The sequence below is a fragment of the Chiloscyllium plagiosum genome, unplaced genomic scaffold (genome assembly GCF_037043375.1).
Source record: "Chiloscyllium plagiosum isolate Xiang-an unplaced genomic scaffold, Cpla_swu_hap1 HiC_scaffold_19, whole genome shotgun sequence".
Lineage (NCBI taxonomy): Eukaryota > Metazoa > Chordata > Chondrichthyes > Orectolobiformes > Hemiscylliidae > Chiloscyllium > Chiloscyllium plagiosum.
Window position 1 is genome coordinate 1,964,150 of NW_028270157.1, and position 27,088 is coordinate 1,991,237.

At 48.9% G+C, this 27,088-nt stretch overlaps 1 protein-coding gene across 16 annotated transcripts in view; it reads left to right on the forward strand.

Annotated features, from left to right (window-relative positions):
• nav3 (neuron navigator 3) overlaps positions 1 to 27,088 on the forward strand; it is a 639,300-nt gene that overhangs the window by 169,961 nt on the left and 442,251 nt on the right. For 15 of the 16 annotated variants that reach the window (XM_087996953.1, XM_087996954.1, XM_087996961.1 and 12 more), the window contains one exon: positions 1,708 to 1,847. In XM_087996953.1, the coding sequence (XP_087853079.1) occupies positions 1,708 to 1,847 (140 nt within the window). Of the gene's footprint in view, positions 1 to 1,707; positions 1,848 to 5,771; positions 6,038 to 27,088 lie in introns of those variants that run through there. The other variant, XM_087996967.1, reaches the window with a different exon arrangement.

Below are 27,088 nucleotides of genomic sequence, written 5' to 3' on the forward strand. Positions count from 1 at the left end.
CTCCCACAGGGAGTGATTGAGGGGAAAGGGGTTACATTGAAGGGGTAACTTGGATTAATGCTGAGGGAGAGAGAACCCGAGGGAACAGAAAGATAAGAAAGACTGAAGGAAGGCGATACTAACAGGAAACACTGGGGATTGCTAGCTGGATTTCCAGCATCGATGCAGAAACAAAGCTAATGTTTCAGCTCGATGACCCTTCATCAGAAGTCAGTGTGTTTGACGATAGACCATTGACCTGAAACATGAGCTCACTCTCTCTCCAACGTTGCCCTCCTGTTCCCCTAGCCCCCAGACAGGGGCCTGAGCTGGTGAGTATTCCAGCATTTTCTGTTTCTTTTTCACATTCCCAACAATTTTTAAAATTCATTAAGTGTATGTGGGCGTTGTATCGACAGTGAAGGAACGGCGATGTATTTCCAAGTCAGGGTGGTAAATTACTTGGAGGGGAACTTGCAGGGGGTGGTGTTCCCATGTATCTGCTGCCCTTATCCTTCTAGATGGAAGTGGTCATGGGTTTGGAAGGTGTTGTCTGAGGATCTTTGGTGAATTTCTGCGGTACATCTTGTAGATGGTACACACTGCTGCTACTGAGTGTCGGTGGTGGAGGGAGTGGATGTTTGTGGATGTGGTGCCAATCAAGTGGGCTGCTTTGTCCTGGATGGTGTTGAGCTTCTTGAATGTTTTTGGAACTGCCCCCATCCAGGGCAAGTGGGGAGTATTCCCTCACACTCCTGACTTGTGCCTTGTAGATGGTGGACAGGCTTTGGGGAGTCAGGAGGTGAGTTACTCCCTACGGGATTCCTAGCTCTGACCTGCTCCTGTAGCCACTGTGATTACGTGGCAAGTCCAGTTTCTGGTCAGTGGTACTGGGGTATTCCGTGATAGTAACACCATTAAACATCTACAGTTCTTTATGTGTGGAAAGTTAACAAGAGGTTGGAGCAAGAGGCGCTGACATAGACTAATTGAACTCCATTTATTGTGTCTATTTGTGGCATACACTCGCTGTGTGAAATGTTTATCAGTTACTGAGCACTTGACCAGTTTAGATGCAAAGTCAAACATGCCTCCCTGTTCCAGAGAGTTTCATCCTGACTGCATTTGCACGTTAGACCTGAGTGTGTCTGAAACAAAACTGCTCTGATCAACATGAAACATCACCTTTTGTCACCCCCCTCCCTCTCACTACATCCACATTGACGTTTAGCACAATTAGTAACTTGACAATGAGGAATTTTAAAAGAATTGATGTTCCTCCCTGTCTCCAACCTGCTGTTAACATTGATTTTTCTGTCTTTTTTAATCTGAGTGCAAATATTTTCACAGCAAGGATCAACATTGAACATGAATTTTCTGCTTTTTCCAAGAGGGTTTGAGTGGGTCACAGGTTACCTCAGCGTTTGCAGAGTCCTGATTGAAACTTGTTGTAGTGGGGTGTGGGGAAGGAGGGAGAGATCAGGAGGTAAACATTAATGGTTGGAAAGGCCCCAGAACCTGTTGATGTTGGAACTGAGCTGGTCTGGGCAGCTTTCTGTTGAATAAAAACATGGCTCAGCCCCATGGCAGGCAGAGGCTGGTGTGGAATAGGGAAGCGTGTGAGGCTGTGCCATGAATGATTAAAGCTGACAGGTGGGTACATTGACACAGGTATTACCTTTCCACCTACAGCATGCCCACTTCTGTAATCCTTCTATTGCCTTGCAGACTCCCAGGACCCTCCAGGGGCTCAGCGGCAGGGAGCACGACCAAGGTCCAGGGAGCCAACAGCTTGAACAGACGGAGCCAGAGTTTCAACAGCATCGATAAGAACAAGCCCCTGCAGAATGCAGGTGGCAGTGAGAAAGGTAACCCCTGCCCTATCCCTCCGTTCCCTCTCTCTTTCCCAGATTTCCTTCCATTTCTGCACTGGCTTCTGCAGGGTCAGCACATTCCATTATGGTTCATAACCAAAGCTCTGTTTTTGAAGTGGGATTGGAGTTATAATGTAGGAAGACATGACTGTGACATTCCACACAGACAACAAAGTCATCCAGATCAGAGAACCTGCTCTGTGTGTGTGTGTGTGTCTGTGTGTGTGTGTGTGTGTCTGTGTGTGTGTGTGTGTGTCTGTGTGTGTGTCTGTGTGTGTGTGTCTGTGTGTGTGGTCACTTGGTGAATAATTATTGACCAGCAATCATCTGTGGCTGTCTGGCTGCTGGCCCACAGATCTTTGTTATCCACAGTTTAAATTCATGTGAAACACACCAATTCCAACACTGTGGCACTCCCTCAGTACTGACCCTCCAACAGTGTGGCACTCCCTCAGTACTGACACTCCAACAGTGTGGCACTCCCTCAGCATTGACCCTCTGACAGTGTGGCACTCCCTCAGTATTGACACTCCAACAGTGTGGCACTCCCTCAGTACTGACACTCCAACAGTGTGGCACTCCATCAGTACTGACACTCCAACAGTGTGGCACTCCCTCAGTACTGACCATCCAACAATGCGGCACTCCCTCAGCACTGACCCTCTGACAGTGTGGCACTCCCTCAGCACTGACCCTCTGACAGTGTGGCACTCCCTCAGTACTGACCCTCCAACAGTGTGGCACTCCCTCAGTACTGACACTCCAACAGTGTGGCACTCCCTCAGTACTGACACTCCAACAGTGTGGCACTCCCTCAGTACTGACACTCCAACAGTGTGGCACTCCCTCAGTACTGACACTCCAACAGTGTGGCACTCCCTCAGTACTGACCCTCCAACAGTGCGGCACTCCCTCAGCACTGACCCTCTGACAGTGTGGCACTCCCTCAGTACTGACCCTCCAACAGTGTGGCACTCCCTCAGTACTGACCCTCCAACAGTGCGGCACTCCCTCAGCACTGACCCTCCAACAGTGTGGCACTCCCTCAGTACTGACCCTCCAACAGTGCGGCACTCCCTCAGCACTGACCCTCCAACAGTGTGCCACTCCATCAGTACTGACACTTCAACAGTGCAGCACTCCCTCAGCACTAATCCTGTGACAGTGTGGCACTCCCTCAGCACTGTTGGAGGGTCAGTACTGATGGAGTGCTGCACTGTTGGAGGGTCAGTACTGAGGGAGTGCCGCACTGTTGGAGGGTCAGTACTGAGGGAGTGCCACACTGTCAGAGGGTCAGTGCTGAGGGAGTGCCGCACTGTTGGAGGGTCAGTACTGAGGGAGTGCTGCACTGTTGGAGGGTCAGTACTGAGGGAGTGCCGCATTGTTGGAGTGTCATTGATTCCTACACTGACTGAGGAAATCTGACTGGATGCCTTGTCAGCAGAGGAAGATGGCAACAATTCTGTGACTTTCACCTTGGTTATGGAGAGAGATAGGTGCGTGCAACAGGGTAGGTTTTACAATTGGGGGAAGGGTAAATACGATGCTGCAAGACAGGATCTGAGGAGCATAAGTTGGGAGCATAGGCTGTCAGGGAAGGATGTCGTGGAAATGTGGAACTTTTTCAAGGAACAGATGCGACGTGTCCTTGATATGTATGTACCTGTCAGGCAGGAAAGAGATGGTCGTGTGAGGGAACCTTGGTTGACGAGGGAGGTTGAATGTCTTGTAAGGAGGAAGGAGGAGGCTTACATAAGGTTGAGGAAACAAGGTTCAGACAGAGCGTTGGAGGGATACAGGATAGCCAGAAGGGAGCTGAAGAAAGGGATTAGGAGAGCTAAGAGAGGGCATGAAAAATCTTTGGCGGGTAGGATCAAGGATAACCCAAAGGCATTTTATGCGTATGTGAGAAACATGAGAATGACGAGAACGAGGGTAGGTCCGATCAAGGACAGTAGTGGGAGACTGTGTAGTGAGTCGGAAGAGATAGGAGAGGTCTTGAATGAGTACTTTTCTTCAGTATTTACAAATGAGAGGGACCGTATTGTAGAAGAGGAGATTATGAAACGGACTGGTAAGCTAGAGGAGATACATGTTAGGAAGGAAGATGTGTTGGGCATTTTGAAAAACTTGAGGATAGACAAGTCCCCCGGGCCTGACGGGATATATCCTAGGATTATGTGGGAAGCAAGAGAGGAAATTGCAGAGCCGTTGGCAATGATCTTTTCATCTTTACTGTCAACGGGGGTGGTACCAGGGGACTGGAGAGTGGTGAATGTTGTGCCCCTGTTCAAAAAAGGGAATAGGGATGACCTCGGGAATTACAGGCCAGTTAGTCTTACTTCGGTGGTAGGCAAAGTAATGGAAAGGGTACTGAGGGATAGGATTTATGAGTATGTGGAAAGATACTGCTTGATTAGGGACAGCCAGCACGGATTTGTGAGGGGTAGGTCTTGCCTTACAAGTCTTATTGAATTCTTTGGGGAGGTGACCAAGCATGTGGATGAGGGTAGAGCAGTGGATGTAGTATACATGGATTTTAGTAAGGCATTTGATAATGCTTCCCCATGGTAGGCTTATGCGGAAAGTCAGGAGGCATGGGATAGTGGGACATTTGGCCAGTCGAAGTCAGAGAGTGGTGGTAGATGGTAAATATTCAGCCTGGAGCCCTGTTACGAGTGGAGTTCCGCAGGGATCAGTTCTGGGTCCTCTGCTGTTTGTAATTTTTAATTAATGACTTGGAAGAGGGAGTCGAAGGGTGGGTCAGTAAATTTGCAGACGATACGAAGATTGGTGGAGTTGTGGATAGTGAGGAGGGCTGTTGCGGCTGCAAAGGGACTTAGATATGATGCAGAGCTGGGCTGAGGAGTGGCAGATGGAGTTCAACCCTGTCAAGTGTGAGGTTGTCCATTTTGGAAGGACAAATAAGAATGCGGAATACAGGGTTAATGGTAGGGTTCTTAGTGAGGTGGAGGAGCAGAGGGATCTTGGGGTCTATGTTCATAGATCTTTGAAAGTTGCCACTCAGGTGGATAGAGCTTGTAAGAAGGCCTATGGTGTATTAGCGTTCATTTGCAGAGGGATTGAATTCAAGAGTCGTGAGGTGATGTTGAAACTGTACAGGACCTTGGTAGGGCCACATTTGGAGTACTGTGTGCAGTTCTGGTCGCCTCACTTTAGGAAAGATGTGGAAGCTTTGGAGAGGGTGCAGAGAAGATTTACCAGGATGTTGCCTGGAATGGAGAATAGGTCGTACGAGGATAGGTTGAGCGTGCTAGGCCTTTTCTCATTGGAACGGCGAAGGATGAGGGGTGACTTGATAGAGGTTTATAAAATGATCAGAGGAATAGATAGAGTAGACAGTCAGAAACTTTTTCCCTGGGTACAACAGAGTGTTACAAGGGGACATAAATTTAAGGTGAAGGGTGGAAGGTATCGGGGAGATGTCAGGGGTGGGTTCTTTACCCAGAGAGTGGTGGGGGCATGGAATGCGCTGCCTGTGGGAGTGGCAGAGTCAGAATCATTGGTGACCTTTAAGCGGCAATTGGATAGGTACATGGATGGGTGCTTAAGCTAGGATAAATGTTTGGCACAACATCGTGGGCCGAAGGGCCTGTTCTGTGCTGTATTGTTCTATGTTCTACTGCTGTGTGACTGTGGGTCTGTGTGATGTGGAGTGAAGGTGTTTCGGAGCTGGTGCTGTTGTGGGTCTGTGTGATGTGTACATTGATGATACAAGTTGGGCTGACAGCCATTTCTGAAAGAAGGCACAATGGCCCTTCTATTGGGCCCACACACATTTTCTCCTTCACATTGGCAATCTGACTGCAGCTGACTTCATCTGCTATTTTGGAGAAATAAAGGGAGGAGTTCACATTTCTCTTCAGAGTGAGAGCTTAAAAGAAGAGGGGGACAAACAGCAGGCAATAGTGTCATCTTATCGATGGTTAATGTTGTATAAATGAAACTACGTAATGTGCAGACTTTGCGGATGATATTTGTGAGGGACAGAGGCAGTCTGATTTACTCGCAGTAACCTGCACCCACCAATAAAGCTGTGTCAGGGAGAAATGCAAGGAGGGTGTCTCTGAGGCAGACTGAGCAATCCTAACGGACGAGGGAATGGTGGACACTGCCTGGGGAGAAAGAAGAAGCTGCGAAACCTACAAGGATTGTGTGTCAAGGTCAGTCCTGATCCCCATGGGAATGTTCGAGAACCAGGATGTAAAGGAAGGCAAATAATTAGCTGGAACTGGTTCATCAGGTTATTTGTGGGGACAGGGGAGTTCAGTTGGTGTGAACACAGGAGGGAGAGTTCAGCAATGATTTACAGAGATGATTCCAGGAATGAGAAACCTTCAGTGATGTGGACAGATTGAAGAGGAGATTCGGTCGAGGTTTCCAAACTCATGAGTGAGCTGGAGAGAGTAGGTTGGGAGGAGTTGTTCCCACTCACAGAGGAAACAAGCCCCAGACAGCTTCAAACGAAAGTGATGTTCAAAAGAAGGAAGGGCAACGTGAGAAAAATGTTTTCCACCCAGTGGATAGTTAGGGTCTGGATGTGCTGCCTGGAAATGGGATGGGGGCAGGTTTGATTGAGGTGTTCAGGAGGGTATCAGAGGGTATTCAGTAACAATCCTGTGATTCCGAACTATGCAGAGATTGCTCACCTTTGAAAGGATAAGCTTATAACGGGAGATTTAATTTAATTGGGACGGCACGGTGGCTCAGTAGTTAGCACTGCTACCTCACCGCACCAGGGTCCCAGGTTTGATTCCAGCCTCGGGCAACTGTCTGTGTGGAGTTTGCACATTCTCCCCGTGTCTGCGTGGGTTTCCTCCAGGTGCTCCAGTTTCCTCCCACAGTCCAAAGATGTGCAGGTCAGGTGAATTGGCCATGCTAAATTGCTGATAGTGTTAGGTGCATTAGTCAGAGGGAAATGAGACTGAGTGGATTACTCTTCAGAGAGTCAGTGTGGACTTGTTGGGCCGAAGGGCCTGTTTCCACACTGTAGGAAATCTAACCTAATCTAATCAGGTGTGTTCAAAATTTTCAAATATACCTTAGCTAACAAAGGTCAAAGATTTAAGGGAATTGTCAAAAGGGTTCAGCTTGTTGATCCTTTGAGGAGGAGATGGCTGAGTTCACCATCTGGATATAGAAATGACTGTGCCGAAAAGCTGTGGGCAATAGGACAGGATCCACAGGAGCAAACACAGAAGCTTCTGGAAAGGCTCAGTAAGTCTGGCAGCATCAGTGGAGAGAAATCGGAATCAACGTTTCGGGTCAAGTGATCCTTTCCCCAGAACTGGAGACTGGGTTAAGGGTGAGCCGCTGCTTGGGCACTTACTCCTTGTGTTTGCTGCTGTCTTTAATTGACACTTGCTTTTGCAGGAAGTCCTGCTGCTTTTATTTGGTAACGTCAGGTGCAGTGAGACTCAGTCGGCTCCTTTCAGGAGAAAACTGACAGGGACTGATGAGAAACTGAAGCTTATTAACCTTCACAATACACGACCTGTACGCCTGTGTAATCAGCTCCCATACACGGTCAGGAACACAGAAAATAGGAGCAGGCTAGGCCATTTGGCCCCTCAGACCTGGGCCACCATTCAGTACAATCCTGGCTGATCCTCGATCTCAATGCCACCTTCCTGTTTCTCTCCATAGCCCTTGATGTAATTAAACTCTAAACATGTAATTAGCTCTTTCCTGAATATTTCCAGTGATTCAGCCTCCACCATTTTCTGTGACAGAGGATTCCACACATTCACCACTCTCAGGGTGCAGAAATCTTTCCCCATCTCAGTCTTAAATGACCAGAGACCATGTCTCCTGGTTCTTGACTTCCACCCATTAGAAACATCCCTGCTGCATTGACACTGTCAGGCCCTGTTTGAATGTTATACGTATTTACGGGATTGTGAGAAAGGAGTTACCGGGTGTGTACAGGACTTTCAAAGTGGTTAATGCAGCTAGTTTGGGGAATGGGAGGTTAAAGGCGATAAATTGTGAGCTAAATTGTGACAGGTTGGCCTCAGAGCATTAAGGTTTGAATGATTCAATGTTTGGTGCTGGGAGGGCACTGTCTGAATTAAGCCCAAGCTCATAATCCATGCTTCAGTCACTTGGTCAGAAATCTCCAACCTCACGATGTGTAGATGAGGTGAGAAAAAAATAATGTTTCTTCAGCGTCAAATGTTTTGTGAATAGGGGAAGTGGAGGAAGACAAATTCACTCAAAATACAAAGGAAAAGGGAAGTGATGTGGAGTTTGAAAAGATCGACATTCTGTGGGAAGGCTAACACTCCAGTTAACGGTTATTGTGCTCAATAGATTTATTTGCAGTGTTCCAGAAATGGAAATGCAACAAGACGTAATTATCGAGTCTTTTTTCAGTGTGTACTGGACCAGAGTGCAAATCAATGCCAACAGTTGGGTTTTGAAAGGATCTGGGATGGAAGGTAATGTAATAGTGTCTAACCCGGCCAACAACACAGAAAGGAAGGTAGCTCACACCACCTCAGGGAAGGAAACAGCCAGCCCACTCAGGCCTACATGTGACTCCAGACCCAGAGCAATGTGGTTGACTCTTCATTACTATTGAACAGCGCAGTACAGACCCTCAGCCCCTGGTATTGCACCAACCTGTGAAATTACTCTGAAGCCCATCTAACCTACACCGTTCCATTATTATCCATATGTATGTCCAATGCCTATTTAAATGCCCTATTTGTCAACGAGTCTGCTACTGTTGGAGGCAGGCCATTCCATGCCCCTACTACTCGCTGAGTGAAGAAACTACCCCGATATCTGTCTTAAATCTATCACCCGTCAATTTAAAGCTATATCCCCTCATGTTACCCTTCACCATCTGAGGAAAAAGACTCTCCCTGTCCACTCTATCTAACCCTCTGATTATCTTATATGTCTCAATTAAGTCACCTCTCAACCTTCTTCTCTCCAACAAAAACAGCCTCAAGTCCCTCAGCCTTTCCTCATAAGACCTTCCCTCCGTACCAGGCAACATCCTAGTAAATCTCCTTTCAAAAGCTTCCACATCCTTCCTATAATGCGGTGACCAGAACTGTACACAATACTGCAGGTGCGGCCGCACCAGTGTCTTGTACAGCTGCAACAATATTCCAGGTACCCTCTGGGCCATGAGGGATTGACGATACATTCCAGCAATGGTCACATTGAACATCATCAAAATGGTGGTGGAGCAGCATTTGACTGGAGTTGTTGACTGTACTATTCCCGTTTCATCAAACATTTCTCTTGAAAGGGCAACATGGTGGCTCAGTGGTTGGCACAGCTGCCTCACACCTTTAGGGACCTGGGTTCGATTCCACCCTCAGGCAACTATCTGTGTGGAGCTTGCCCATTCTCCCCGTGTCTGCGTGGGTTTGCTCCGGATGCTCTGGTTTCCTCCCACAGTCCAGTGATGTACAGATTGGGTGGGTTGGCCATGGGAAATGCAGGGCTGCAGGAATAGGGTAGGGAGCTGGGGCTGGGTGTGATGTTCTTTGGATGATCATTGTGGACTGAATACCCTGTTTACACCCAGTGAGGATTTTGTGATTTGAAATAACCTGAATCAATATCAATTTTACAGTTTCTCCCCAACCCAGATTGTACCTTCCTTTCCAGAGGGACTTTGGGTAATGCCTCTGTGATGGTAGGGGTAGTCAGTGAATTGTGAGCAGATATCTAATGAGTTTGTTATTTGTTCATGGGATGAGGGCATCGTTGGCTGGGCCAGCATTTATTGCCCATTCCTAATTGCCCAGATCAACTTGTGGTCTGGAGTCACACGTCAGCCAGAACAGATAAGGTCTTTAGTTTACTACCCTGAAGGACATTTTCTGATAATTGACACTGGTTTCCATTTGGCAAACTTTTAATTCCAGACTTTAAAAAGAATTTATTTCAGATAGGACTACCTGCCATGCTAGGATTTTAACCCATGCCTCCCCCCATGCCCCAGAACATGGTGTCTCTGGATTATCAGTCCACTGTCAAATGGTCTTCCTCAGGCCTTGGGTTGGGGTTTTCTATGTTTTGAGTTGCAACCCCCAGGGTTAGGCTGACGGTGCTGGGTCATTTCGCCATCGCCTCATGGTTCATTTAGAACGTGACGATATTTGTGTTTGCTGGTTTTGTACTTGCCCCCTCCAACCCCCCCCCCCCCCCCCCCCACCCCCACCATTGGGAAGCCCCAGGGTTTACCCCCACAATCCCAGCTCAGACTGCCCTCACAGGGACCAGCGCTGATAGTGAGGGCCACAGTCAGGAGGATTAAGGAGAAAACCAATATGCATTTACATAGCACCGTGCCCAAAGGCATTTCTAATGGCACATAATGTGACAAACAAATTGACACCCAGAAGGAAAAATCTGTAAGGTAGAGTAGCCATAGACCTTCCAGGCTAGGGGCCTGAACCCTCATTAGAGAGATGACTGGTGGGGTTTAACCTGAGGGTCACCATGTCACAGGAGAGGTTGAGAGGGAGAGTCTTTCATGGGTAGTCTCAGCTAGCGCAAGAATTGGACCATCGCTGTTCATGTCACTCTGCATCACAAACCAGCCGTCCAGCCAACTGAGCAAATCAGCCCTTGGAAATGCAGTAAAACTTGTTCTGACTCCTGTCATATGCCTCAAAGCAGAGCTCCAGGATCTTCCTTTGCAAGTATTGCTGGGTTTACTGACCTGCTTTTTCCCATTAGGGTACTGAATCAAAGGGGGAGACTGGTCAGGACCGGACAGACCTGGTCAGAGAGGTAGGAGAAGAGAAAAGCCAACGGTTTAAGGTGAGAATTCCAATAAGGTACAGGTGCTAAAGACTCAGTCAAAAGTTAGACACTGGAATTGGGGCTGGGGGAGTGGTGTACGAAAGACTGGAATGACAGAGGAATGGAGATGGTGAACAGCTGTTGGGCTGCAGGTATGTAAAAGCTTAGATTTCACCTGGTTCTCATTCACAATGTTTCCTCCTGGGAAGTCTGTGACTTGAGTCCAATCCAAGACCATTGATTATATTTTTATTCCTGTATATTTGCCCAGAAAATGCCAAAGATTTGATTCAGGTTTGAGTTTGTAGTAATTCTGGGAATTTGTTTAAACCTGGAATGGAGATTGATTCCATCGTGTCATTCTTAGTCACAGCTGTGTGGCACACTGCCAGGGTATCCAAACTATGGTCCGTGCCAGGCATTTTAAAGAGAAATTCTTTGTAGCCTAATTTTTATTGTCTTAATTTGATAGTTTACATCGTGACCAACTCTTAAAGCGATTACAAGCATTTTGTGGCTCATTTTACCTTTGAAGTATCATTTGTAACACCCAACATGTAGAGATTCAATTCCATGGAAATGAAGGAAAATTGCAGGTTCACTAGAGACAGGTTAATCAAAATCACAGTGGAGGAAGGATCACTCTACCTGAAACATTAACTTTGATTTCTCTCTACAGATGCTACCAGACTTACTGAGCTTTTCCAGCAATTTCTGTTTTTGATTCTGATTTTCTTTTGTTTTTTATACAATTGAGTTTCTGGTCAATGGTAAGCCCCAGGGTGTTGATAATGGGGGATTCAGTGATGGTTGCGCCATTAAATGGTGAAGGTTACATTCTCCCTCACTGGTGATGGTCATAGCCTGGCATTTGTGTGGTGTGAATGTTACATGCCACTTGTCAGCCCAGGCCTGGACATTCTCCAGATCTTGCTGCATTTGGACATGGGCTGCTTCAGTATCTGAGGAGTGGTGAATGGTGCTGAACATTGTGCAATCATCAGCGAACATCCCCACTCCTGACCTTATGATGGAGGGAAGGTCATTGATGAAGCAGCTGAAGATGGTTGGGCCTAGGACACTACCCTGAGGAACTCCTGCAGAGATGTCCTGGAGCTGAGATGACTGACCCTCCAACAACCACAATCATCTTCCTATGTGTCAGGTATGACTCCAACCAGCAGAGAGTTTGCCCCCAATACCCATTGATTCCAGTTTTGCCAGGGCTCCTTGATGCCACACTCGGTCAAATGCAGCCTTGATGTCAGGGACTGTCCCCCTCCCCTCCCCTCTGGAATCCAGCTCTTTTGTCCATGTTTGAGCCGAGGCTGTAATGAGGTCAAGAGCTGAGTGACCCTGGGGGACCCAAACTGGGCATCACTGAGCAGGTTATTGCTGAGCAGGTGCTGCTTGATAGCTCTGTTACTGACACCATCCATCACTTTACTGAGGATGGAGAGTAGACTGATGGGGTGGGAATTGACCAGGTTAGATTTGTCCTGCTTTTAATGTACAAGACATACGTGGGCAATTTCCCACATTGTTGGGTAGATGTCAGTGTTGTAACTGCACTGGAACAGCTTGGCTCGGGGAGCGGCAAGTTCCAGAGCACACGTCATCAGTACTATCGCTGGAATATTATCAGGGCCAATAGCCTTTGCAGTATCCAGTGTCTCCAACCATTTCCTGATATCTCGTGGAGTGAATCAAATTGGCTGGAGCTTGGTCTCTGTGATGCTGGGGATCACTGGAGGAGACTGAGATGGATCATCCACTCACACTTCAGCCTTATCCTTTACCCTGATGTGCTGGGCTCCTCCATCATTGAGGATGGGGATATTTATAGAGCCTCCTCCTCCTGCATTGTTGGACTGTGACAGGAAGAGTGTGCTGATAATTGTGCTCCACCACTCCATCAGTTGCATCATTAGATACCCATTTCTCGATTCAGTGACCAAAATGGCTGAATGTTCCAGTTTTTTTATTCCTAGCTCGATTGATCATCAAGCTTCATAAATGAACTTGAAATAATAATATTAAGAACTAACCCATTCTTAAAGCCTGATGTGGAGTGGTTGTGTTGGACTAGCGGGGACATGGTCAGGAGTCACGCGACACCAGGTTATAGTCCAGCAGGTTTATTTGAAATCCCAAGCTTTTGGAGCGCTGCCCCTTCACCAGGTGGAGTGATGGTTTTTGAAACAAAGGATAGGATGGGATGAGTTCTCGCATCCACCTGATGGGGAGCTATGCTTGGGGTTTCAAATAAACCTGTTGGTCTATAACTTGGTGTCATGTGGATTCTTAAAGCAAGTTGAAAGCATTTATTAAGATTCATTTAAATCTATTTCCCGTTAAACTTACATTCATACACTCCCCCAGACACCCCCAGACACCCCCACACACAGACACGCTGCCTCTCTCTCTCACACACACACACATGCACCCCTACACACAGGCAGACACACACAAACACACACAAACACTGTCTCTCTCTCTCTCTCTCTCTCTCTCACACACACTCAGGCACACATACATCCACCCACACAGACAGACACACACATACACACGCACACACACACCTCACACAAGACATATATACACACACACCCAGAAGACAGACACACATGTGCGTGCACACAAACACAAAGATCCACAACACTCAGCATAGATTATTTTATTTTAAAACAAAACAACAAGGAAAGAATACCCTGTGGACCACAGTTTTGGAAACAAAGAATAGAATGTGATCATAGATTCCGTACAGTGTGGAAACAGGCCCTTGGGCCCAACAAGTCCACACCGACCCTCCGCAAAGTAACCCACCCAGACCCATTCCCCTACCCTATTACCCTGACTAATGCACTTAACCTATACATCCCTGAACACTATGGGCAACTTAGCATGGCCAATTCACCTGACCTGAACATCTCTGGATTATGGGAGAAAACCAGAGCACCCAGAGCAAATCCACACAGATACAGGGAGAATATGCAAACTCCACACAGACAGTCACCCAAGGCTGGGATCGAACCTGGGACCCTGGTGCTGTGAGGCAGCAGTGCTAACCACTGAGCCACTGTGCTGCCCATGATGATTTCTCACATCTACTGGATTTCCTGTTGATGAAGCTGAATTACTGATAGCCATGGAGTGATGGTAAATATCTAGTTCTGATTCCAACCAATCTAAGTTTGATTGGTCATAATCTACCCTTCAGGTTTTACTCAGTAGTGGTATTTCTAAACTCTGCCAGTTTCTCCGGATCTTTTACCGAGAATCTGGATTTTAGGAGAGAACGCTACAGCTTCTGTGTTATTTTCTTTACTGACCTTTGGGTCTGTAAAACAGAATTCTAAAACCAGAATGGATTGTTTGGCAACAATTGCAGAAAGATCCCCTGGTCTCTCCAAGCCAGGTTTCCAATAATGAAGGCAATAAACCGGATTTCTGATCGACTTTGCTGAGCTGATTCCTCCACAGTCACCTAACAGCAGGTGGGCTGGTCACATTCTACTTGAAGCTGGGGATAAAAGCCTTCTCAATCCAGAAAATCTCTAAATTGTTTCCAAATCTTCCAGTCTCTCCCAAGCCCCTGCGATCTGTTAATTGACTGGATGCAGCAGGAGTATAGAGGTTCGAAGTTTGTGAGAAGATTTGTAGCTCGGGTGCTCGTTGTTGTGGTTCTGTTCGCCGAGCTGGGAACTTGTGTTGCAGACGCTTCGTCCCCTGTCTAGGTGACATCCTCAGTGCTTGGGAGCCTCCTGTGAAGCGCTTCTGTGATCATTTCTCCGGCATTTATAGTGGTTTGTATCTGCCGCTTCCGGTTGTCAGTTACAGGTTCGATCTGATTGGTTGGTTGTGGAAAGACTAAAGCTGAAAATGTGTTGCTGGAAAAGCCCAGCAGGTCAGGCAGCATCCAGGGAACAGGAGAATCGACGTTTCGGGCATAAGCCCTTCATAAGCCCTGAAGAAGGGCTTATGCCCGAAACGTCGATTCTCCTGTTCCCTGGATGCTGCCTGACCTGCTGTGCTTTTCCAGCAACACATTTTCAGCTCGGATCTCCAGCATCTGCAGTCCTCACTTTCTCCTGTGGAAAGACTAAGCCCTGTTTATATGAAATGCTGTTTCTGATGTCTGATCTTTAAGAATTGACCACCTCCCTAAACAGACACCAATACTGATCTCCCACTGCCCTCTGGGAGGTAGAGAATTCCACAGATTCACAACTCTCTGAGAAAAAAAAGAATTCTCCAGCTGGTTTTTCCAGTAATAGCATTATGGTCCCCATTCAACTAGCTTTAAATTTCAAATTTACAAATTGAATTCAGATGCCACCATCTGCCATATGAGATCCATGCTGACCAGTCCCAGACCTGGGGTTCTGGATTACTAGACCACTGACAATACACCAGGGTCAACATCTTCCCCCAAACAGGTCCTGAACTGAGGTACCCAGAATTGGACACAATTTCCAGTTGAGACAGAATCAGCCTTTAATAAAACTTCTTCATAACTACCTTGTTTTTGGATGGACTTCTCTATTCAGCACACGGTCTTATGTGGCTTTGCAAACGTTTTCCTGATATGTTTCAGCACCTCAAGAGACTTGCTCACAAAGCACCCACCACCCCCCCAATCCCGGCCTTGGTATTCCTGCCCCACGCTGCGAATGGTCCCAAATTGAAGAATTGTCAGGCAGCTGTACACAGTAGATGATTGTGATCGGGTTTGATGGGGAGAATGATAGGAATGCAGCTGGTAATTCTCTTTCAGTGTGGTCTTGAAGAAGATTGGTTGAAGTTTCATTGATTATATGCCAATGACAAACTGCTGAAAGATATTGAATAATTGTGGGTATGAAAGTGGAACGATATGGAACACAGAGGGGCCTCAAATAGGCTCCAGATTTCTTACAGTAGACTCTTCCTCCCAGCTTGTAGATGCCTCAGCGGCTAGTGCTCTTGCCTCTGCATCAGAACGTTCTGTGATCTATGCAAACACTCCGTGCGCAGCACTGAGGGAATGTGTTCATTTACAAGTTCCTGAAAGTGTGTTTAGAGAATTTAGTTCAGTTTGGTTCTGGTCACATAATTAGGAAGTCCTGATTTAACTCTTTCAACCTGTTTAGTTCAGGTGTTCCAAACTTGACCCTGAGATATAACCATCAACCAGATTGAAACAATGAGATTGTTTTGCTTAATTCTTTCAGTGGAAGTGGGTGTGTTTTAACAAAACCAGCATTTATTCCCCAGCTCTAATTGTCCCTTGAACTGATTGGTTTGCTAGGCCAGACCAGGTAAGGATGGTGGATTGCCTTCAGTGAAGGACATTCATGTGTCACATGGTTTTTTATATCAATGACAGACTCATGGTCACCATCACTGCGAGGAACTTTCAATTCCAGGTTTATGAATGAAGTTAAATCCAGATCCCCAGACCATTAGCCTGGGTCTCCATATTCCTATTTCCTGATGAAGGGCTTCAGCCTGAAATATCGATTTTCCTGCCTCTCGGATGCTGCCTAACCTGCTGTGCTTTTCCAGCACCACCCTCTCAACTCTGATCTCCAGCATCTGCAGTCCTCACTGTCTGTATTCCTAGTCCAGTGATTTTATCACGATGCTACGCCTCCTTTAATACGTGAATATTATTAAATTTTATTAAATATAGGCAAAATAACACCACACACTCATCTGACAATGAAGTGCAAATGAATTAACAAAAAGGAAATGTGAAACAGAGCTTTTCTGGTGAAGTGACCGAGTCTCTATCTCTGGGTCAGAGCTTTGGATTGAAGTTCAGAGTCTGATGGTCACTGATGTGGGTTGTACACAACCAGATAGATTGATAATTGAATCTAAATATTATACTTAGTACAGGCACAAAGCAGCCTTGATAGGGCAGAGAGCTGTGAGGTTATGCTGGATTTATGTAAGACACTTGTTAGACCTCAGTTGGAATATTGGGCACTACATTTGAGGAAGGATGTGAACACATTGAAGCGAGTGCAGAAATGGTTTTGTAGGAGGTGGTTCCCTTGGAGAGGGATAGGTGAGAGGAGCTTTGAAAGAAGTCTTCAAATTCATGAAGTGGCCAGACAGATGGACAGGGAGAAGCTTTTCCACCACCCCCCCAAACTCCGAATCGAGGAGCTGTCCCCCACCCCAAACCCCGAATCGAGAAACTATCACCCACCCCAAACCCCGAATCGAGAAACTATCACCCACCCCAAACCCCGAATCGAGAAACTATCACCCACCCCAAACCCCGAATCGAGGAGCTGTCCCCCACCACAAACCCCGAATCGAGGAGCTGTCCCCCACCCCAAACCCGAATCGAGAAACTATCACCCACCCCAAACACCGAATCGAAAAACTGTCCCCCACCCCAAACCCCGAATCGAGGAGCTGTCCCCCTCCCCAAACCCCAAATCGAGGAGCTGTCCCCCACCCCAAACCCCAAATTGAGAAACTATCACCCACCCCAAACCCCGAATTGAGGATTTGTCCCCCACCCCCAAACCCTGAATCGAGAAACTGTCTCCACCTCAAACCTCGAATCGAGAAACTGCCCCCCACCCCAAACCCCAAATCGAGGAGCTGTCCCCCACCCCAAACCCCGAATCGAGAAACTGTCCCCCACCCCAAAGCCTGAACCGAGAAACAGAAGTGGATGTAAAATGCGATGCATTTGCTGAAATGGCTGCTTTCTGATGCAGGGTAACGCCCACAACATGGCGTTAATCCTTGCTCTGCCTCACGTTACCATGCAGGACTCTCCTTCACAACCTCTCCCCTCACCTTAGGGATAGTGACCCTCAGGTTAAACCCCTACCAATTGTCTCTCTCCAGTGAGAGAGTTGCTCTGTGGTAATTCTACCTTTACCAGCACAGGTAGAGGTTTGGCTGACTAATAGAGAACAGAGTGTATGTAATCTTTATCTGAATGGAAGGAGATGGTAAGTGGAGTCTTTCTGGGGTCATAACCTTTTGTAATTTACATTGCTGATGTGGATGAGGAGAGTGAAGGCATGCTAACTAAATCATTAATGACACAAACGTTAGTAAGGAAGTTGCAGAGGGATTATAGAAAGATTGAGTAACTGGACAAAAACATGGCTGATGGGGTTGTAATGTAGGAAAGTGTAAAGTTGTTCACTTTGTCTGGAAGAATGACAAACCAGATTATCACTGAAATGGAACATGGTTGCAGGATTCTGAGCTGCAAAGAGGTTTAGATTTCCGAGTGTGCAAGTTTCAAAAGGTTAGCATGCAGCTACTGCCTGTAATGTGGAAGGCTAATGGAATGCTATCCTGTATTATGAGAGGAATTGAACATAAAAGTAAGGATCAAAATCAGAAATGGCTGTAGAAACTCAGCAGGTCAGGCTCCATCTGTGGAGGGAGAAAGCAGAGTTATCATTTTGGGTTTGGTGCTGCTTCTTCAGAAAGGTCTGTTCTGAAGAGGAGGTTTGCTGGATTGGTCCCTGGAATGAGTGAGTTGTCTCATGAGAAAAGGTTTGGATAGACTGGGTTTGTTCGCATTGGAGTTTAGAGAGTGAGGGGGTGAGTTGATTGAAATGCATCCGATCCTGAATGGGCTTAACAAGGTGGATGGGGAAAGGATGTTTCATGTAGTGGGACATTCCAGGAATAGTTTTGAAATGTTTTAAGAACATTGCTACCAAAATGCAAAATCCTTATTAGCAGTATTTTCATCTAAATCTGAACCCGTCAAACCTTACTGCAGAATTCCTGTCAAAATCTGGTGCATTTCAATCCCACTCAGAAAGTTATAACAATAAAAGAGAAAACTCCAGAACAAGTGACCTGCGTGGGGAAACAATGTCAACATTCTCATTTGTGGGGAACCCAAGTATCCTACTGCAACTTGTTGACATTTTTCAGATTGTTGTGTGTTTGACGACGTCAGTCTGCCACAGCTTTGTTCAGTTTGCTTTTATGTCTCACACAGAGAACAGCAGTGTTTGCATTCTGTAGTTTTTAACATTTCTGGAAGGCGCAGTGATTGCATTCGACTGGTAATGGCTGTAAGTAAGTGCTTATAGTGCATTGTTGGAGCTTACTTAAGGTTGAGGATGCAAGGATCAGACAGGGCTGTAGACGGGTACAAGGTAGCCAGGAAGGAACTGAAGAATGGATTTAGGAGAGCCAGAAGGGGGCATGAAAAAGCTTTAGTGGGTAGCATTAAGGAAAACAATAAGGCATTCCACACTTATGTGAGGAACAGGAGGATGGCCAGAATGAGGGGAGGGCCGATCAGGGATAGTGAGGGAACTTGTACCTGGAGTCGGAGAGTCGGAGGTCCTTAATGAATACTTTGCTTCAGTGTTCATTACTGAGAGGGATCTTGTCATTTGTGAAACAGGCTGATATGCTCGAACAGGTTGATGTTAAGAAGGAGAATGTACTGGAAATGCTGAAAAACATAAGGATAGATAAGTCCCCTGGGCCAGATGGGATATCCTTGAGGTTTCTACAGGAAGCGAGAGAAGAGATTGCTGTGCCTTTGGCGATGATCTTTGCGTCCTCACTGTCCACTGGAGTAGTGCCAGATGATTGGAGGGTGGCAAATGTTATTCCCTTGTTCAAGAAAGGCAATAGGGATAATCCTGGGAATTACAGACCAGTCAGTCTTATGTCTGTGGTGGGCAAATTATTGGAGAGGATTTTGAGAGACAGAGTTTATGATTATTTGGAAGAGCATAGTTTGATTAGAGATAGCATGGCTTTGAGATGGGCAGGTCATGCCTCACAAACCTAATTCTTTGAGCATGTGACAAAACACATTGATGAAGGTAGAGCAGTGGATGTGGTGTACATGGATTTTAGGAAGGCATTTGATAGGTTCCCCACGGTAGGCTCATTGAGAAAGTAAGGAGGCATGGGATACAGGGAAATCTGTCTGTCTGGATACAGAATTGGCTGACCCATAGAAGACAGAGGTGACGGATGGAACATATTCAGTCTGGAGCTCGGTGACCAGTGGTGCCCTGCAGAGAGCTGTTCTTGGGGCTCTGCTCTTTGTGATTTTCATAAATGATTTGGAGGAAGAAGTGGGAGGTAGGTTAGTAAGTTTGCTGATGACACAAAGGTTGGTGGAGTGGTGGATAGGGTGGAGGGCTGTTATAGATTGCAACAGGATGTTGACAGGATGTAGAATTGGGCTGATAAGTGGCAGATGGAGTTCAACCTGGAAAAGTGTGAAGAGATTTATTTTGGAAGGTCGAATTTGAATGCAGAATACATGGTTAAAGGCAGGATTCTTGGCAGCGTGGAGGAACAGAGGGATCTTGGGTCCATGTTCATAGATCCCTCAAAGTTGCCATCCAAGTTGATATGGTTGGTAAGAAGACATATATGTGTTGGCTTTCATTGACGGGGAGATTAAGTTTAAGAGCCGCAAGGTTATGTTGCAGCTCCATAAAGCCCTGGTTAGACCACACTTGGAATTGTGTTCAGTTCTGGTCGCCTTGTTATAGGAAGGATGTGGAAGCTTTAGAGAGGGTGCAGAGGAGATTTACCAGGATGCTGCCTGGACTGGAGGGCATGGCTTATGAAGAAAGGTTGAGGGAGCTAGGGCTTTTCTCATTGGAGCGAAGAAGGATGAGAGGTATAGATAGAGTGGATAGCCAGAGACTTTATCCCAGAGCGGAAATGTCTATCACAAGGAGGCATAATTTTAAGGTGATTCAAGGAAGATATCAGAGGAAGGTTCTTTACACAGAGTGTGGTGGGTGTGTGGAATGCACTGCCAGCAGTGGGAGTAGAGTCAGAGACATTAGGGACATTTAAGTGACTCTTGGATAGGCACATGGATGACAATAAAATGCTAGGTGTGTAGGTTAGAGTGATCTTAGAGTAGGATAAAAGGTGGGACAACATTGAGGGCCAAAGGGCCTGTACTGTGCTGTATTGTTCCATGTTCTATGTTCAGTTACGGTGGTGAAGAGAAAAAGCTCTCTCAAGGTTTATTGCTGTAATTGCTGTCCTGTGACTTGTTCTGGCGAAAGAGTCAGTGAGGACAGTCACCTGGCTCAGTTCGAGCAACTCCTTCTCCCATCCCTTACTCCGTGCCCCAAGCTCCCCGCTGCCCCGGATGGAGACAAGGCCTTAGGATCCATCAAAGATCACCTCTGGGTGAGGTAAACACCAATTGGTCCACATTCCTGGCTGTCTACTGTTATTTTGGATTTGTCCTGAGGCAAGCTATGTAATGACCGACACTGTCCCATCCACACTGTCCCACTAACACTGTCCCACTGACACTGTCCCAGTGACACTGTCCCACAGACACTGTCCCATCGACACTGTCCCACCGACACTGTCCCACCGACACTGTCCCACCGACACTGTCCCACTGACACTGTCCCATTGATTCTGTCCCATTGACACTGTCCCACAGACACTGTCCCACAGACACTGTCCCACTGACACTGTCCCATTGACTCTGTCCCATTGACACTGCCCCACAGACACTGTCCCATCGACACTGTCCCATTGACACTGTCCCACAGACACTGTCCAACCGACACTGTCCCATTGACAGTGTCCCACTGACACTGTCCCATTGACACTGTCCCATTGACACTGTCCCACTGACACTGTCCCACTGACACTGTCCCATTGACACTGTCCCATCGACACTGTCCCACAGACACTGTCCCACAGACACTGTCCCACTGACACTGTCCCACAGACACTGTCCCATTGACACTGTCCCATTGACTCTGTCCCATTGACACTGACCCACCGACACTGTCCCATCGACACTGTCCCACCGACACTGTCCCACTGACACTGTCCCACTGACACTGTCCCACAGACACTGTCCCACTGACACTGTCCCACTGACACTGTCCCACAGACACTGTCCCACTGACACTGTCCCATTGACACTGTCCCACCGACACTGTCCCATCGACACTGTCCCACGGACACTGTCCCACAGACACTGTCCCATTGACACTGTCCCATTGACACTGTCCCACCGACACTGTCCCATCGACACTGTCCCACTGACACTGTCCCACTGACACTGTCCCACAGACACTGTCCCATCGACACTGTCCCATCGACACTGACCCACTGACACTGTCCCATTGACACTGTCCCATTGACACTGTCCCAGTGACACTGTCCCATCGACACTGTCCCATTGACTCTGTCCCATCGACACTGTCCCACTGACACTGTCCCACTGACACTGTCCCATTGACTCTGTCCCACAGACACTGTCCCACCGACACGGTCCCATCGACACTGTCCCAAAGACACTGTCCCACTGACACTGTCCCACCGACACTGTCCCATCGACACTGTCCCATCGACACTGTCCCACTGACACTGTCCCACCGACACTGTCCCATCGACACTGTCCCATCGACACTGTCCCACTGACACTGTCCCACTGACACTGTCCCATCGACACTGTCCCATCGACACTGTCTCACCGACACTGTCCCATCGACACTGTCCCACTGACACTGTCCCACCAACACTGTCCCATTGACACTGTCCCACTGACACTGTCCCATTGACACTGTCCCACTGACACTGTCCCACTGACACTGTCCCATTGACTCTGTCCCATTGACACTGTCCCACTGACACTGTCCCATCAACACTGTCTCACAGACACTGTCCCACTGATACTGTCCCACTGACACTGTCCCATCGACACTGTCCCATCGACACTGTCCCACCGACACTGTCCCATCGACAATGTCCCACTGACACTGTCCCATCGACACTGTCCCACAGATACTGTCCCACAGATACTGTCCCACTGACACTGTCCCACTGACACTGTCCCACAGACACGGTCCCATCGGCACTGTCCCCACTGCCACTGTCCCATCGACACTGTCCGACAGACACTGTCCCACAGACACTGTCCCACTGACACTGTCCCACCGACACTGTCCCACCGACACTGTCCCACTGACACTGTCCCACCGACAATGTCCCACTGACACTGTCCCATCGACACTGTCCCATTGGCACTGTCCCACTGACACTGTCCCACTGACACTGTCCCACTGACACTGTCCCACCGACACTGTCCCATTAACACTGTCCCATCGACACTGTCCCACTGACTCTGTCCCACCGACACTGTCCCATCGACACTGTCCCATTGACACTGTCCCACCGACACTGTCCCATCAACACTGTCCCATTGACACTGTCCCACTGACACTGTCCCATTGACACTGTCCCATTGACACTGTCCCACTGACACTGTCCCACCGACACTGTCCCATTAACACTGTCCCATCGAAACTGTCCCACTGACTCTGTCCCACCGACACTGTCCCACCGACACTGTCCCACCGACACTGTCCCATCGACACTGTCCCATTGACACTGTCCCACCGACACTGTCCCACCGACACTGTCCCATTGACACTGTCCCATCGACACTGTCCCATCGACACTGTCCCACAGATACTGTCCCACCGACACTTTCCCATTGACACAGTCCCATTGACACAGTCCCACTGACACTGTCCCATCGACGCTCTCCCAGTGATACTGTCCCACTGACACTGTCCCACTGCCACTGTCCCATCGACACTGTCCCATCGACACTGTCCCACTGACACTGTCCCATCGACACGGTCCCATCGACACGGTCCCATCGACACTGTCCCACTGACACTATCCCATCGACACTGTCCCATCGACACTGTCCCATTGACACTGTCCCATCGACACTGTCCCATCGACACTGTCCCACTGACACTGTCCCACTGACACTGTCCCTTCGACACTGTCCCATCGACACTGTCCCACTGACACTGTCCCACTGACACTGTCCCATCGACACGGTCCCATCGACACGGTCCCATCGACACAGTCCCACTGACACTATCCCATCGACACTGTCCCATCGACACTGTCCCATTGACACTGTCCCATCGACACTGTCCCATCGACACTGTCCCACTGACACTGTCCCACTGACACTGTCCCATCGACACTGTCCCATCGACACTGTCCCACTGACACTGTCCCACTGCCACTGTCCCATCGACACTGTCCCATCGACACTGTCCCACTGACACTGTCCCATCGACACGGTCCCATCGACACGGTCCCATCGACACTGTCCCACTGACACTATCCCATCGACACTGTCCCATCGACACTGTCCCACTGACACTGTCCCACTGACACTGTCCCATCGACACTGTCCCATCGACACTGTCCCACTGACACTGTCCCACTGACACTGTCCCTTCGACACTGTCCCATCGACACTGACGCACTGACAGTGTCCCATCGACACTGTCCCATCGACACTGTCCCATTGACACTGTCCCCACAGACACTGTCCCACCGACACTGTCCCATCGACACTGTCCCACTAACACTGTCCCACAGACACTGTCCCACTGTCACTGTCCCATCGACACTGTCCCACTGACACTGTCCCACTGACACTGTCCCACTGACACTGTCCCATCGACACTGTCCCACTGACACTGTCCCACTGATACTGTCCCATCGACACTGTCCCACTGACACTGCCCCATCGACACTGTCCCATCGACACTGTCCCACTGACACTGTCCCATCGACACTGTCCGATCGACACTGTCCCACTGACACTGTCCCACTGACAATGTCCCACAGACACTGTCCATCGACACTGTCCCCACTGACACTGTCCCACTGACTCTGTCCCACTGACACTGTCCCACTGACACTGTCCCACCGACACTGTCCCATCGACACTGCCCCACTGACACAGTCCCACTGACTCTGTCCAACTGACTCTGTCCCACTGACACTGTCCCACCGACACTGTTCCATCGACACTGTCCAATCGACAATGTCCCCACTGACACTTCCCCACAGACACTGTCCCACAGACACTGCCCCACTGACACAGTCCCACTGACTCTGTCCCACTGACACAGTCCCACTGACTCTGTCCCACTGACACTGCCCCATCGACACTGTCCGATCGACACTGTCCCATCGACACTGTCCCATCGACACTGTCCCACTGACACTGTCCCATCGACACTGTCCCACTGACACTGTCCCATCGACACTGTCCCACTGACACTGTCCCACTGACACTGTCCCACTGACACTGTCCCACCGACACTGTCCCACCGACACTGTCCCATTAACACTGTCCCATCGACACTGTCCCACTGACTCTGTCCCATCGATACTGTCCCATCGACACTGTCCCATTGACACTGTCCCACCGACACTGTCCCACCGACACTGTCCCACTGACTCTGTCCCATCGACACTGTCCCACAGACACTGTCCCATCGACTCTGTCCCATCGACTCTGTCCCACCGACACTGTCCCATCGACACTGTCCCACTGACACTGTCCCACTGACACTGTCCCACAGACACTGTCCCATCGACACTGTCCCATCGACACTGACCCACTGACACTGTCCCATTGACACTGTCCCATTGACACTGTCCCAGTGACACTGTCCCATCGACACTGTCCCATTGACTCTGTCCCATCGACACTGTCCCACTGACACTGTCCCATTGACACTGTCCCACTGACACTGTCCCACTGACACTGTCCCATTGACTCTGTCCCACAGACACTGTCCCACCGACACGGTCCCATCGACACTGTCCCAAAGACACTGTCCCACTGACACTGTCCCACCGACACTGTCCCATCGACACTGTCCCAACGACACTGTCCCACTGACACTGTCCCACCGACACTGTCCCATCGACACTGTCCCATCGACACTGTCCCACTGACACTGTCCCACTGACACTGTCCCATCGACACTGTCCCATCGACACTGTCTCACCGACACTGTCCCATCGACACTGTCCCACTGACACTGTCCCACCAACACTGTCCCATTGAAACTGTCCCACTGACACTGTCCCATTGACACTGTCCCACTGACACTGTCCCACTGACACTGTCCCATTGACTCTGTCCCATTGACACTGTCCCACTGACACTGTCCCATCAACACTGTCTCACAGACACTGTCCCACTGATACTGTCCCACTGACACTGTCCCATCGACACTGTCCCAACGACACTGTCCCACTGACACTGTCCCACCGACACTGTCCCATCGACAATGTCCCACTGACACTGTCCCATCGACACTGTCCCACAGATACTGTCCCACAGATACTGTCCCACTGACACTGTCCCACAGACACTGTCCCATCGACACTGTCCCATCGACACTGACCCACTGACACTGTCCCATTGACACTGTCCCATTGACACTGTCCCAGTGACACTGTCCCATCGACACTGTCCCATTGACTCTGTCCCATCGACACTGTCCCACTGACACTGTCCCATTGACACTGTCCCACTGACACTGTCCCACTGACACTGTCCCATTGACTCTGTCCCACAGACACTGTCCCACCGACACGGTCCCATCGACACTGTCCCAAAGACACTGTCCCACTGACACTGTCCCACCGACACTGTCCCATCGACACTGTCCCATCGACACTGTCCCACTGACACTGTCCCACCGACACTGTCCCATCGACACTGTCCCATCGACACTGTCCCACTGACACTGTCCCACTGACACTGTCCCACCGACACTGTCCCATCGACACTGTCCCATCGACACTGTCCCACTGCCACTGTCCCACTGACACTGTCCCACCAACACTGTCCCATTGACACTGTCCCACTGACACTGTCCCATTGACACTGTCCCACTGACACTGTCCCACTGACACTGTCCCATTGACTCTGTCCCATTGACTCTGTCCCATTGACACTGTCCCACTGACACTGTCCCATCAACACTGTCTCACAGACACTGTCCCACTGATACTGTCCCACTGACACTGTCCCATCGACACTGTCCCATCGACACTGTCCCACCGACACTGTCCCATCGACAATGTCCCACTGACACTGTCCCATCGACACTGTCCCACAGATACTGTCCCACAGATACTGTCCCACTGACACTGTCCCACTGACACTGTCCCACAGACACGGTCCCATCGGCACTGTCCCCACTGACACTGTCCCATCGACACTGTCCGACAGACACTGTCCCACAGACACTGTCCCACTGACACTGTCCCACCGACACTGTCCCACCGACACTGTCCCACTGACACTGTCCCACCGACAATGTCCCACTGACACTGTCCCATCGACACTGTCCCATTGGCACTGTCCCACTGACACTGTCCCACTGACACTGTCCCACTGACACTGTCCCACCGACACTGTCCCATTAACACTGTCCCATCGACACTGTCCCACTGACTCTGTCCCACCGACACTGTCCCATCGACACTGTCCCATTGACACTGTCCCACCGACACTGTCCCATTGACACTGTCCCATTGACACTGTCCCACTGACACTATCCCACTGACACTGTCCCACCGACACTGTCCCATTAACA